The following is a 10,798-nucleotide window of genomic DNA, read 5'->3' on the forward strand; positions in this document are numbered from 1 at the left end:
TAGCCAAACACCCTCATAGTCTTTTATGTGGAAGTCCGTGTGGCACATATTTGTCTTAATTATCCTAATGAACGAACTGTAAGCTCAACTTGATAATAAAGAATCGAGCTTGAGCTTGGCAATACTCGACTTGAGTTGAACCGGCTCCGGCTCGACCCAATTACACGTCTAGATCTGCACGAGTTTCTTTCTTGAGAGTTCAATTTATAAATATAAGTATGATGCTTGTGCAGTCTCTACAACTAGAATGAAGGTATAGCATGTAAGATTAATACACCAGCCAAAGGTTACACAAAGCATGATACAAACATTAGATCAAAACACAAACAACTGCTCAAAAAAATTCAATCAATCTCGTGCCATCATCACCTTTTATTGAGAATTTACCAACACGACAGAGTAATCCACAGCAGTTATTCATAGCAAAAAAACGCGGTAAGATTAGCCATTCTGCAACAACCCCGAAGACCTCATCACAAGAGGCGCCTCGTGAAATTCCTCGTAGTCCCTTGGTAGGTCCGGACGAGCAACCCCACTCCGACCCCGACCCCAAGACAGATACCAAGGCCGATCCCGACGCCTACCCTTACACCGGCATTGAACCATGATAGCTCCCCGTCTTCGCCTTCTAAATATTCCATGCCATAATAGGCATTGCTATGCCCTTCCTCTTGCCTATACTCTTCATAGTTTCTCAACTGAAGAATTATTGCAATGAAAAAGGCATCATGCATAAATCAATGCACATAGAGTTCATAAACATAAACATCAGATTAGACCATTCTAGGACAACAATGGATATCAAATTACTTTGGAACTTTGTTTTTACTTGAGTTCAAGAATTCTAAATAGTAAATACCTTATATATAAAGTGTGTGACATTCTATCACGTGAAAATCTAACTTCCTACTACATGGACCATTCATAATAAACTTTGTTGAATCAAGAAGAGACAGTCCTAGCAAGAGAAAAGGTCGAAACGGGACGTAGGGGTTTCTGATTCTTTTTTACAGTTATGAGGCTTTATAATGCATTTGGTATCTATCACCTAAGAAATTAGACCTCATTTTGGCCATACATTTTCTCAACTATATTCTGCCCTTTCTCCATCGTGATACGCGAGCTCTAAAATCATATAGAGTTCGGGGGCATTAGAGGGGGAAACCAGAGGATAAGAAAGTCCATGAGGTGCTTAAGTTCAAATTATTTGTTCATCTAATTAATAATGTATCAAGATTTATCCATATGTGACATATAAAAGGTGGTAAAAGACACACATACACACACCCAAACACACACACACACACATCAGTCTATTTTCCCATAGTGCATAGAAACATGCGCCAGCCTCTAGCAATCCAGGATATGCTTTTATATATGCCTGTCAAAATCTGTGCACACCAACAACAACACCCCATTCTCATGCAGCAATCAAAACAGATGGATGTATCACAAGTTGCTAATGTAAAAATGCCAAGATCAATACCGGCATTGTGAGCGTAGACGGGCCCTCTTTCTGGCTAAGCGTTGTCTCATACTCCGGTATAGCTTCCAGCATCGCTTTCCTCGTCTGCTTCCTCCTGTGGTGGCTGAGCTGCAAAGTCTGAGTCAGTATTATAGGACTACCTGAGAAGCTGCCGGCCACATAAACTTCAATAGCCGGTGCACACGCATTCTGATTCCCTTTGAGAAATCCGGTGCCTGCAATTAAATCCGACTCACAGCTCATGCTCCAAATCTGCCCCGGATGCCTATGCTCCCCTAAAGATCCATTGCTGTGGCAGAGCTCTAACCTACCCGTTAGCACGAGCACATTCTCCCGAAAGACCTCAAACTTGACACTCCCCGTCATCCTAATGCTGTCGGTGCTCACGAATGTGACCTCTTCGGACTGCTTATCCAACCTATCCCTCTTCAGGAGGGTGGACACGCCATCAGAGTATATACTAGTCCTCACACAGTTCACCTCTAGGAGCGTGTCGCGGTTCAAAGGGACGTGGTTTAGCGTGAGGTACTCTGGTGTTGAGTCGTCATCAACAACACATTTGCTGACTCTAACATAAAACACTCTCAAATCAAGCCACTGCAGTGATGCCTTCACACTACTAGGCTGGTAGGAGGGGTGCCTCGTAACAGCGTGGTGGCCGTTTTCAGCTACTCCGTTTTCGTGGAGGAGCACTTCATCGGTATCCCCCATTCCTCTAAGAGAAATCAGCACCTCCTCTTCATTGGCATCCATGATTTATAAAGTGAATTGAGGGAGGGGCTATATCAGTGAGATGACCTGGAAACACGACAGCACAGCAGTGTGAAAGCGATACACAAGATGAGTTCCACACATTTCAAGAACACACACACACACACAACAGAAAAGAAAAAAAGAATTTTCAATCAAATAGAGATTCAGAAGAGCAATTACTCTGACAAAATAGGAAAAACTTAAGAAATTAGATAGCAGAAACATGGATGCACAAGCAAATTAGGGCAAAAAATGAAAAGTTGAGCAAATTCTCGACTAAGACCGAGCAAATTCTGAGAATAAATAAAACAGTACAAATTCTGTAGTAAGATAGGCAAAATCTAAGAAAAACAGAGTTGAGCTAATCAATGTGAAATTGTTGATAATTAAAGATATTGGAGATAATGAAACATGGATTGCACTACATTATCCGGATTAAGAAACAGACAGAAACAATGACAGGAAAAAAATTAACTGCAAAATAAAGAAATTACGAGTGAAAATTACCAGTTTAATATTTCATGTGGGGTTTGGCTTTATTACGCTGAAACTGCTCCAACTTGCATTCGAACTGCCGAAATTCTGCAAAATTTTCTTGCTTTTAACACTACAAAATTGATGAGACGGTGATGGAGAGGAATATAATTAAAAATCCATTATTGCGCCATAAAAGTTGAGATCAGAGGGGAAAAAAAATCAGAAATTAATACACAAACTCCAAAACATATAAATAAATAAATGAATGAATAAACAGCAGTATTTGACGACGAAAATACATCATCTTCTTATTCATTGAGGCGCAAACAAACAAATTCCGCCCCCCATCCCCACGCCCAGGACATACACTCGGAGACTCGGAGTGATATCCATTATCAATATACATGCAAATAAAATATAGTATTATTATAGGTGACGCGTGCAAAAATATACACGATAGATATTTTTTTATAATATTTAAATTTAATGATACAACATATCCCGAACATCAGAAATTTTATCCAGACTATGATTTCTACCTCAACATTTAGGAACTGTATCGATATTATTTTAATCTTTTCAATTTATTACTTTCATTTCAATCTTTTAATTTGTATATGTTGTAATATCCCCTAAGCAAGCAATTCCAAAGTAAAGAATGGAAGATTCAGGGAGAGGAGAAAAGGAAATTAATAAGAGAGAGAAAAACAGATTCTATATCCTCATAACAATATCTAACAGTTTCATCATCATATATATATATATATGAATAAATAATGTACAATATACAATAAATAATATTATTTACAATATCCCCTTGGACATTACTTGATTATGTTCATGTCTCTTTCACTGAAAAATGCTGTGAGAAAAAACAATTAAAGAAAAGAGGCATTCTTGTGTGCTCTATGGAGCACCGTGCTCCATGACACTAACACTTGCATTAAATGACACTAACACTAACATTATTTTATTTTACAAATGACACTATTACATTAAATGACACTAACACTAACACTATCTTGAAATGACACTAACACTATTTTGTTTTACAAATGACACTAACACTAACAATATCTTGAAATGACACTAACACTATTCTGTTTTACAAATGACACTATCATGTTATATAAATAACATTGTCGCGAAATGACACTAACACTACATGATAGTGTCATTTGTAAAACAAAATAGTGTTAGTGTTATTTTAAGATAGTGTTAGTGTTAGTGTTATTTAATGCAAGTGTTAATGTTATGGAGCACGGTGCTACATGGAGCACACAAGAATTTGCGCAAAGAAAAAAGTACATGTGATATGTATAACTTTGTGTTGCATTTGTTGCCTCATTAAAAACCTCAACTAAGAAAACTCAATGAGAAAAATTTAATAAGAGAAAAAGAGTACAACAACAAAAAAAAAATACACCTTCAAGGCATAATGAATTCGCTTCCCCTCAAACTAATAATCTACTAAGCCTATGCATTCCAATATTATGAACATGTTTTTCAAAAGTCGATGTAGGAAGGGATTTTGTGAATAAATTTATCAGATTATCACAAGAGATAATTTTATTTATTTTAATTTCGCAGCTTTTTTGGAGCTCATGCGGGTAAAAGAATTTAGATAATACTCTCTCCGTCCGCCAAGATTATGCCACAATTACTATATTGGGCGTCCGCCAAGATTATGTCACTTTCCTTTTAAGGCAATGGTCCCACCATCCTCTTTAATATTTTATTCTTACTAACACTCTTTATTTACAAAAAATCCACCCAAAATTCAATCTCAACCACACATCTCATAAAGTGGTGGGACCCTTTCTCCACTACATCAATATCATCACCAATTTTATTAAATCCCGTGCCCAACCAATTTGACATAATCTTGGCGGACGGAAGGAGTATATGTTTTGTTAAATTTCCTTTAATGTACCCGCTATCCATTTGTGCAACACAAGCAGCATTGTCCTCATATAGGACAGTGGGATATTTATCATCCGCAATACCACAAGATCCGCGAATGTGTTGTATCAATGATCTTAACCATGCACATTCTTTAGCGGTCTCATGTAAAGCGATAATCTATGAGTGGTTTGAGAATGTAGTAATTAGAATCTGTTTAACATATCTCCAAGAAATAGCTGTACCACCACAGAGGAAGACATAACCAGTCTGAGATTTAGCATTATGGGGATCAGATAAATAACCAGCATCCGCATAGCCTATCGATGTCATGTCTTGGTTTCTTGGATAGAACAAACCAAGATATTTTGTACCTTGAAGATAACGAAGTACGTGTTTAATACCATTCCAATGTCTTCGTGTAGGAGAAGCACTGAATCTTGCTAGCAAGCAAATGCTATGTCAGGCCTTGTGCAATTTGCAAGATAAAGTAGTGCTCCAATTGCACTCAAATAAGGAACTTTTGGTCCTAAAATATCCTCATCATCTTCTTTAGGTCTAAATGAGTCTTTCTCCACTTTTAGTGATCGGACAACCATAGGTGTGCTAAGTGAATGTGATTTATCCATATAGAATTTCTCTAAAATCTTAATCACATAAGTTGACTGATGTACAAGAATTCCTTCAGGGAAATGCTCGATCTGCAGGCGGAGACAAAATTTGGTTTTACCCAAGTCTTTCATTTCAAACTCCATCTTTAAACATGAACGAGAAATTTTCTTTATTCTTTAATATTTGTTTAATTATACTATTTATTATTAATGTTTATTTTATAATATTCAAGTTTTTTACAAGAATAACCAATCATTATTATAATAAATTACATTTGTAAATTTAAACGGGTTCATATAATTTATCAGATATGAGACGATTATGAGTACATAAATTTATCAATGAAATTTTTTCTATTTAATATTTTTTTTTATCTACAAATGTTTACTTCATAATTATGACAGATAATAAATTATTATAACCATATTTATTTATAGATTCGAAGGGGTTCGAGTAATTAACGGATATTATTATACAAGTTTGACACAAAAATAAGTAATTAGCAAATATTTATACTATTTTATCAATATATATTTACCGTGTAATGTTTGAATTTGGTTAAAATAGGCAAGCAAATATTGTAACAACTTATTTTTAAAAATTCAAACAAGTTCGAAAGCGGATATTATTATGCAACTTTGAAATGATAATTAACTAACGAGTATTATTATAAAAGTTTGACACGAGAATGAGTAGTGCAATTATTTTTTAAAATTGATTTGAAAATCAATAAAAATGCCTATATAAATTTTTCTTTAATTTTTAATCTTTTATTATTTATTAGTATATTTATTGTTAATATTTACTTTGTAATGTTTGAATTGTTATTATGAAAAATACCTAATTATAGCAATAAATTATACTTACAAATTAATTGGATTTGAGTAATTAACGAGTATTGTATTTGAGACGAATACAAGTATATAGATTTTAAACGAATTTAGGTAACTGAACAGAACTAGCATCATCATTTTGATTTATCATCTTCCTCCACCACGATCAACAATCTTATATAGTTGGAGCCGGGTTACACTTTTACTTAAACTTTGATGCGCACTCTGATTTAAACTCATATTCAGACCCAATCCATATAAATAATACTCCCCCCGCCCATGAAATAACTTTCTATCTTTTCTTTTTGGGATGTCCACAAAAAAACTTTCTACCTATTTTTTTACTATATCCACCACTTATAATTTCTCTTACTTTTCACTTGTCACAACTCTCAATATTAATTATAACACTTTTTCACCACTCCCAATACACTCAACTACCTTTAATCCATTCTCAATACACTCAACGACAATTTTTCTTAAAATTCATACCACTCCCTTCTAGAAAGTTCTTTCATGGACGGAGGGAGTACTATTATAGTTATCAGCAACCCTCCCGAAATTTTGTGATATAGTTGAACTCTACGAAATATGAAATTAAATTTATTATAAAGTGATTTTTCGTCGAGTTTCAACGAATCAGAGACTATTTTATTGTAAAACCAATATATTAAGGCAAAAGGCACGCACCGCAGCGAGCTGAATCCGCACTTGGCATAGTTTGAAGGAAATCAACCAAGCGTTTACATGATGAATAAAGCATGCAAATGGAGCAAGTTGTTACTTATTATATTTGCTTTCCTAATACTTAATTGAAAAGTTTGGTATCAAACATTGAATCTCCATCAAAAATCACCACCATCACCATCACCATCACCATCACCATCACGATCACGATCACGATCACAGCATGATATACTGAATGCGTTGAGCTTATCATACGCAGCAAGCGCAGCAGCACCGACTACGGCCCTCAGAATGTTTGCTCCACCACCTTTATAAATACTCTTGAGTATAGCTTTGTAACCCGTCTCATCTACCGGCAGTCTCACATGCTCAAGCGCAGCCACACAGCTTTTGAATTTACCAGACATCATCATCATACCTCTCCGAGAAATATCAGGTGCATAAGATGCAGAACCAGCAAAGATTGCGCTCACCCAAGCAACCCCGAACCTACCAAAGAAACTATCCTGAAACACATGTAACTCAGCACAAGCAGCACTCGTATATTTACAAGATAGGAGTATATGCCTACCTGCATCTCGCCAGTCAGAACAAATGGCTTCAAAGTTTCGTACATCCCAAAGTAGAGGCCACGGTAAACAGCGGCGCCCATAAAAGATTGGGTGAATCCACAATAAAATCCAACAACACCGTCAGCTGCCAAAGTCTTCTTGCAAAGATCAAGAGAGCCCTTGAACTGCCTCGCTCCTCCCATCTTTACATCCATTGCCAATCTAGTACGAACATAGTCCATTGGGTGGACAAAGAGGATAGAAGAAGAACCAGCTAATACACCTGCCGCAACATTCATAGCATGCCACCCCAACAACCCAACTGTATCCTTTGAGTCCCCTCTGCTGATGATTTTACTCTTGTAGAAATCCCACATTCCAAAAGTCAAGGCCTGCAGCATAAACATACTATTATATTTGTCTATCCAATTCCAATTACTGTATTATAAAACTTGCCTGGCTTGGTAAGTAGCGGATCACATTGAGAGTGTTGCCTCTCCACAAAGAGGCAACTCCTTCTTCCATTACTGTTCTCCACAAACAGTTGCGGATGCCTTTGTATGGTGCAGATAACCTACCCGACATGACTATTGCACCCTCGTTTTGCATCAAAAGTTTCACACGATCAATAGGAGCAATAGCGGTTTTACAAACTGCCACACCCGTCAGATAAGACAAGCCCACAAATCTGTTGTATTGCACAAAATCACCAGATTTCTCCACAGATGGATATGCCAATGCAGAGTTCCCTCCCAAATGTTGAGTCATGGGAGTCTCATCCATACTCATTTTTTTTCCCTGCAAATAAAAACAGCAAAACAATTTGCACAATTCAGCCTAAATAACAGCACATCCATGCAATCTACTTTTAAAAGTTTACTAACCAAAATGATTTTTGAATTTTTTTCAAAATTCACTGACCAATGCAGCTCATATAGTTACTTTCCTAATACTATATATTGTGGCTCGAAATTCAGAACATCAAATGCATAATTTATTACTAGTATTTTGGAGCCATTCGATAAGTTGTGTCTATATATGCTTCATGTTTCTTGCTAATTTGGTTTTCGATGTTTCTCGTCTACGACCTGAATAATAGTCGGTCACAGAAAAACACATAATGAATTAACGAGTCAAGAAGTACATTTATCTAGAACAAATAAAAATAATGAGAGACGTACAGAATATACATTTAATTCTCGAAAGAAATTCGCAATGATTAATTGTATACAAATTCTCAATGCTACACGCCCAGAAATAATTAAAAGGGAAAAAGACCAAAATACTGAATCTGTCATAAATTAAAACTCTAACCAAAAAATTAGAAGCAAATTAAACAATGTGAAGTCCGAAAGTATCACAACTGAGGAAGACTCCATAAATAATGGACGAAAAACCCATAATACAACAACTAAAACTATTGATAAACATTTTTTTTCAGATTTAGTGACTGCATATGCTCTTCTTTATTATGAGTTCAAACGATAGGCAACAAGATCTACACAAAGGGAAGACTGTCAATCTCATTTACACAGATCAGAGGAGAAATCATCGGTGTTCCCAATCTCATCAATAAATATATATTTTAAAACCAGATAGTGGGGACCTGTTACTGCCAAATGAAACCAGATAGTAAATTATATTTTAAAACGGGTTTGCAAATCAATAGAAATGCCTATATGAATTTTTCTTTAATTTTTAATCTTTTGTTATTTATTATATTTATTTTTAATATTTACTTTGTAATGTTTGGATTGTTATTGTGACGAATATCTAACTATTGGAATAAGTGATATTTATAAATTAATTAGGATTGAGTATAAATTAGCGAGTATTGTATTTGGAACGAATACAAGTATATATATTTTAAACGAATCTAGCATCATCATTTTGATGTATCGTCTTCCTTCACCGCGCAACAATCTTATATAGTTGAACTCTATAAAATATGAAATTAAATTTATTATAAAGTGATTTTCTGTCGAATTTGAACAGATCAGACACTAATTTATTACAAAACCAATATAGCTGAAACTTAGCATTAAGGCGGAAGGCACGTACATGCAACGAGCTGATTCCGCACTTGGCATAGTTTAAAGGGAATCAACCAAGCGTTTACATGGTGAATAAAGCATGCAAAAGGGCAAGCTGTTAATTACTTATTATATTTGCTTTTCCTAGTACTTATTTGAAAAGTTTGGTATTAAACATTGAGTCTCCATCAAAAATCAGCATTAGCATGAGCATCACGGCATGATAGACTGAATGGGTTGAGCATATCATATGCAGCAAGCGCAGCAGCACCGACGACAGCCCTCGGAATGTTTGCTCCAACACCTTTATGGATACTCTTGAGTATAGCTATTTCACCCGCCGTCTCATCTACCGGCAGTCTCACATGCCGAAGCCCATCCATTTTGCCTATATATATGACTTCACCAGGTATCATCATCATACCTCTCCGAGCAAAATCAAATGTATGAGATGCACAACCAGCAACGATTGCGCTCACCCAAGCAACCCCGAACCTACCAAAGAAACTATCCTGAAACACACGTAACTCAGCACAAGCAGCACTCGTGTATATATCTACAAGACAAGATAGGAGTATATGCATATACCTACCTGCATCTCGCCACTCAGAACAACCCGTTTCAAAGTTTCGTATATCCCAAAGTAGTGGCCACGGTAAATAGGGGCGCCTAAAAAAGATAGGAGGGATCCACGATAAAATCCAACAACGCCGTCAGCTGCCAAAGTCTTCTTGCAAAGATCAAGAGCGCCCTTGAACTGCCTCGCTCCTCCCGTCTTTACATCCATTGCCAATCTAGTATGAACATAGTCCATTGGGTGGGTAAAGACGCTGGAATAGCCACCAGCCATTGCACCCACCAAAAAATTCCCAACAAACCAATCAAACAAACCATCTTCATCCTTTGAGGTCATCTCTGTGCGGAAGAGTTTACTCTTGTAGTAATCCCACATTCCAAAAGTCAAGGCCTGCAGCATAAACATAGTATTATATTTGTCTATCCAATTCCAATTACTATATTATAAAACTTGCCTGGCTTGGTAAGTAGCGGATCACATTCAAAGTGTTGCCTCTCCACAAAGAGGCAACTCCTTCTTCCATTACTGTTCTCCACAAACAGTTGCGGATGCCTTTGTATGGTGCAGATAACCTACCCGACATGACTATTGCACCCTCGTTTTGCATCAAAAGTTTCACACGATCAAAAGGAGCAGTAGCGGTTTTACAGACCGCCACACCCGTCAGATAAGACAGCCCCACAAATCTCTTGTCTTGCACAAAACCATCAGACTTCACCACAGATGCTCCCGAATGTTGACTCATGCTCATTTCTTTTCCCTGCAAATCAAAACAGATCAAGTTCTACAAGATAGACGTAATCCAGAGGAAGACAGCGCATAATAATTTTGAAAGAAAATACACATTTATCTTTACACTCTCAAATGAATATTCCTCAAGTGTCGGG

General features: G+C 36.5%; 2 protein-coding genes across 8 annotated transcripts; both read right to left on the reverse strand.

Moving 5' to 3' along the window:
* Positions 1 to 243: 243 nt before the first annotated feature.
* LOC131005406 (uncharacterized protein At1g01500-like) lies at positions 244 to 3,214 on the reverse strand. Of its 4 annotated transcripts, XM_057932391.1 has the most exons (4): positions 3,016 to 3,116; positions 2,747 to 2,821; positions 1,487 to 2,284; positions 244 to 698 (listed from the first exon to the last, which is right to left on the reverse strand). In XM_057932391.1, exons 3-4 carry the CDS (start codon positions 2,237 to 2,239, stop codon positions 474 to 476), a joined length of 978 nt encoding a protein of 325 aa, XP_057788374.1. In that variant the 5' UTR covers positions 2,240 to 2,284; positions 2,747 to 2,821; positions 3,016 to 3,116; the 3' UTR covers positions 244 to 473. The 4 variants fall into 4 exon arrangements, with proteins under 4 accessions (XP_057788374.1, XP_057788371.1, XP_057788373.1 ...); XM_057932388.1 differs by having other exon boundaries at positions 2,747 to 3,214; XM_057932390.1 differs by lacking the exons at positions 2,747 to 2,821; positions 3,016 to 3,116 and adding an exon at positions 2,420 to 2,688.
* A 3,507-nt stretch (positions 3,215 to 6,721) lies between these two features.
* On the reverse strand, positions 6,722 to 10,798 carry LOC131005400 (ADP,ATP carrier protein-like). 4 transcript variants are annotated; one of them, XM_057932370.1, is made up of 4 exons: positions 8,303 to 8,460; positions 7,758 to 8,099; positions 7,322 to 7,693; positions 6,727 to 7,256 (listed from the first exon to the last, which is right to left on the reverse strand). In XM_057932370.1, the coding sequence occupies exons 2-4, from the start codon at positions 8,088 to 8,090 to the stop codon at positions 6,909 to 6,911; spliced, it is 1,053 nt and encodes a 350-aa protein (XP_057788353.1). In that variant the 5' UTR covers positions 8,091 to 8,099; positions 8,303 to 8,460; the 3' UTR covers positions 6,727 to 6,908. The 4 variants fall into 4 exon arrangements, with proteins under 4 accessions (XP_057788354.1, XP_057788353.1, XP_057788352.1 ...); XM_057932371.1 differs by lacking the exons at positions 7,758 to 8,099; positions 8,303 to 8,460 and adding an exon at positions 10,366 to 10,745 and having other exon boundaries at positions 6,722 to 7,256; XM_057932369.1 differs by having other exon boundaries at positions 7,758 to 8,462.

The sequence above is a fragment of the Salvia miltiorrhiza genome, chromosome 1 (genome assembly GCF_028751815.1).
Source record: "Salvia miltiorrhiza cultivar Shanhuang (shh) chromosome 1, IMPLAD_Smil_shh, whole genome shotgun sequence".
NCBI classification, from domain to species: domain Eukaryota; kingdom Viridiplantae; phylum Streptophyta; class Magnoliopsida; order Lamiales; family Lamiaceae; genus Salvia; species Salvia miltiorrhiza.

Excerpts from the sequence above, each read along its gene's own strand:
- LOC131005406 (XM_057932388.1), bottom strand. The coding sequence starts at position 2,239 with ATGGATGCCAATGAAGAGGAGGTGCTGATTTCTCTTAGAGGAATGGGG. Across the intron at positions 699-1,486 it reads CGTCTACGCTCACAATGCCG|TTGAGAAACTATGAAGAGTA; the intron begins GTATTGATCTTG and ends ATAATTCTTCAG.
- LOC131005400 (XM_057932369.1), bottom strand. The coding sequence starts at position 8,090 with ATGAGTATGGATGAGACTCCCATGACTCAACATTTGGGAGGGAACTCT. Across the intron at positions 7,694-7,757 it reads TCCGCTACTTACCAAGCCAG|GCCTTGACTTTTGGAATGTG; the intron begins GCAAGTTTTATA and ends TTTATGCTGCAG. Across the intron at positions 7,257-7,321 it reads TTCTGACTGGCGAGATGCAG|GATAGTTTCTTTGGTAGGTT; the intron begins GTAGGCATATAC and ends CATGTGTTTCAG.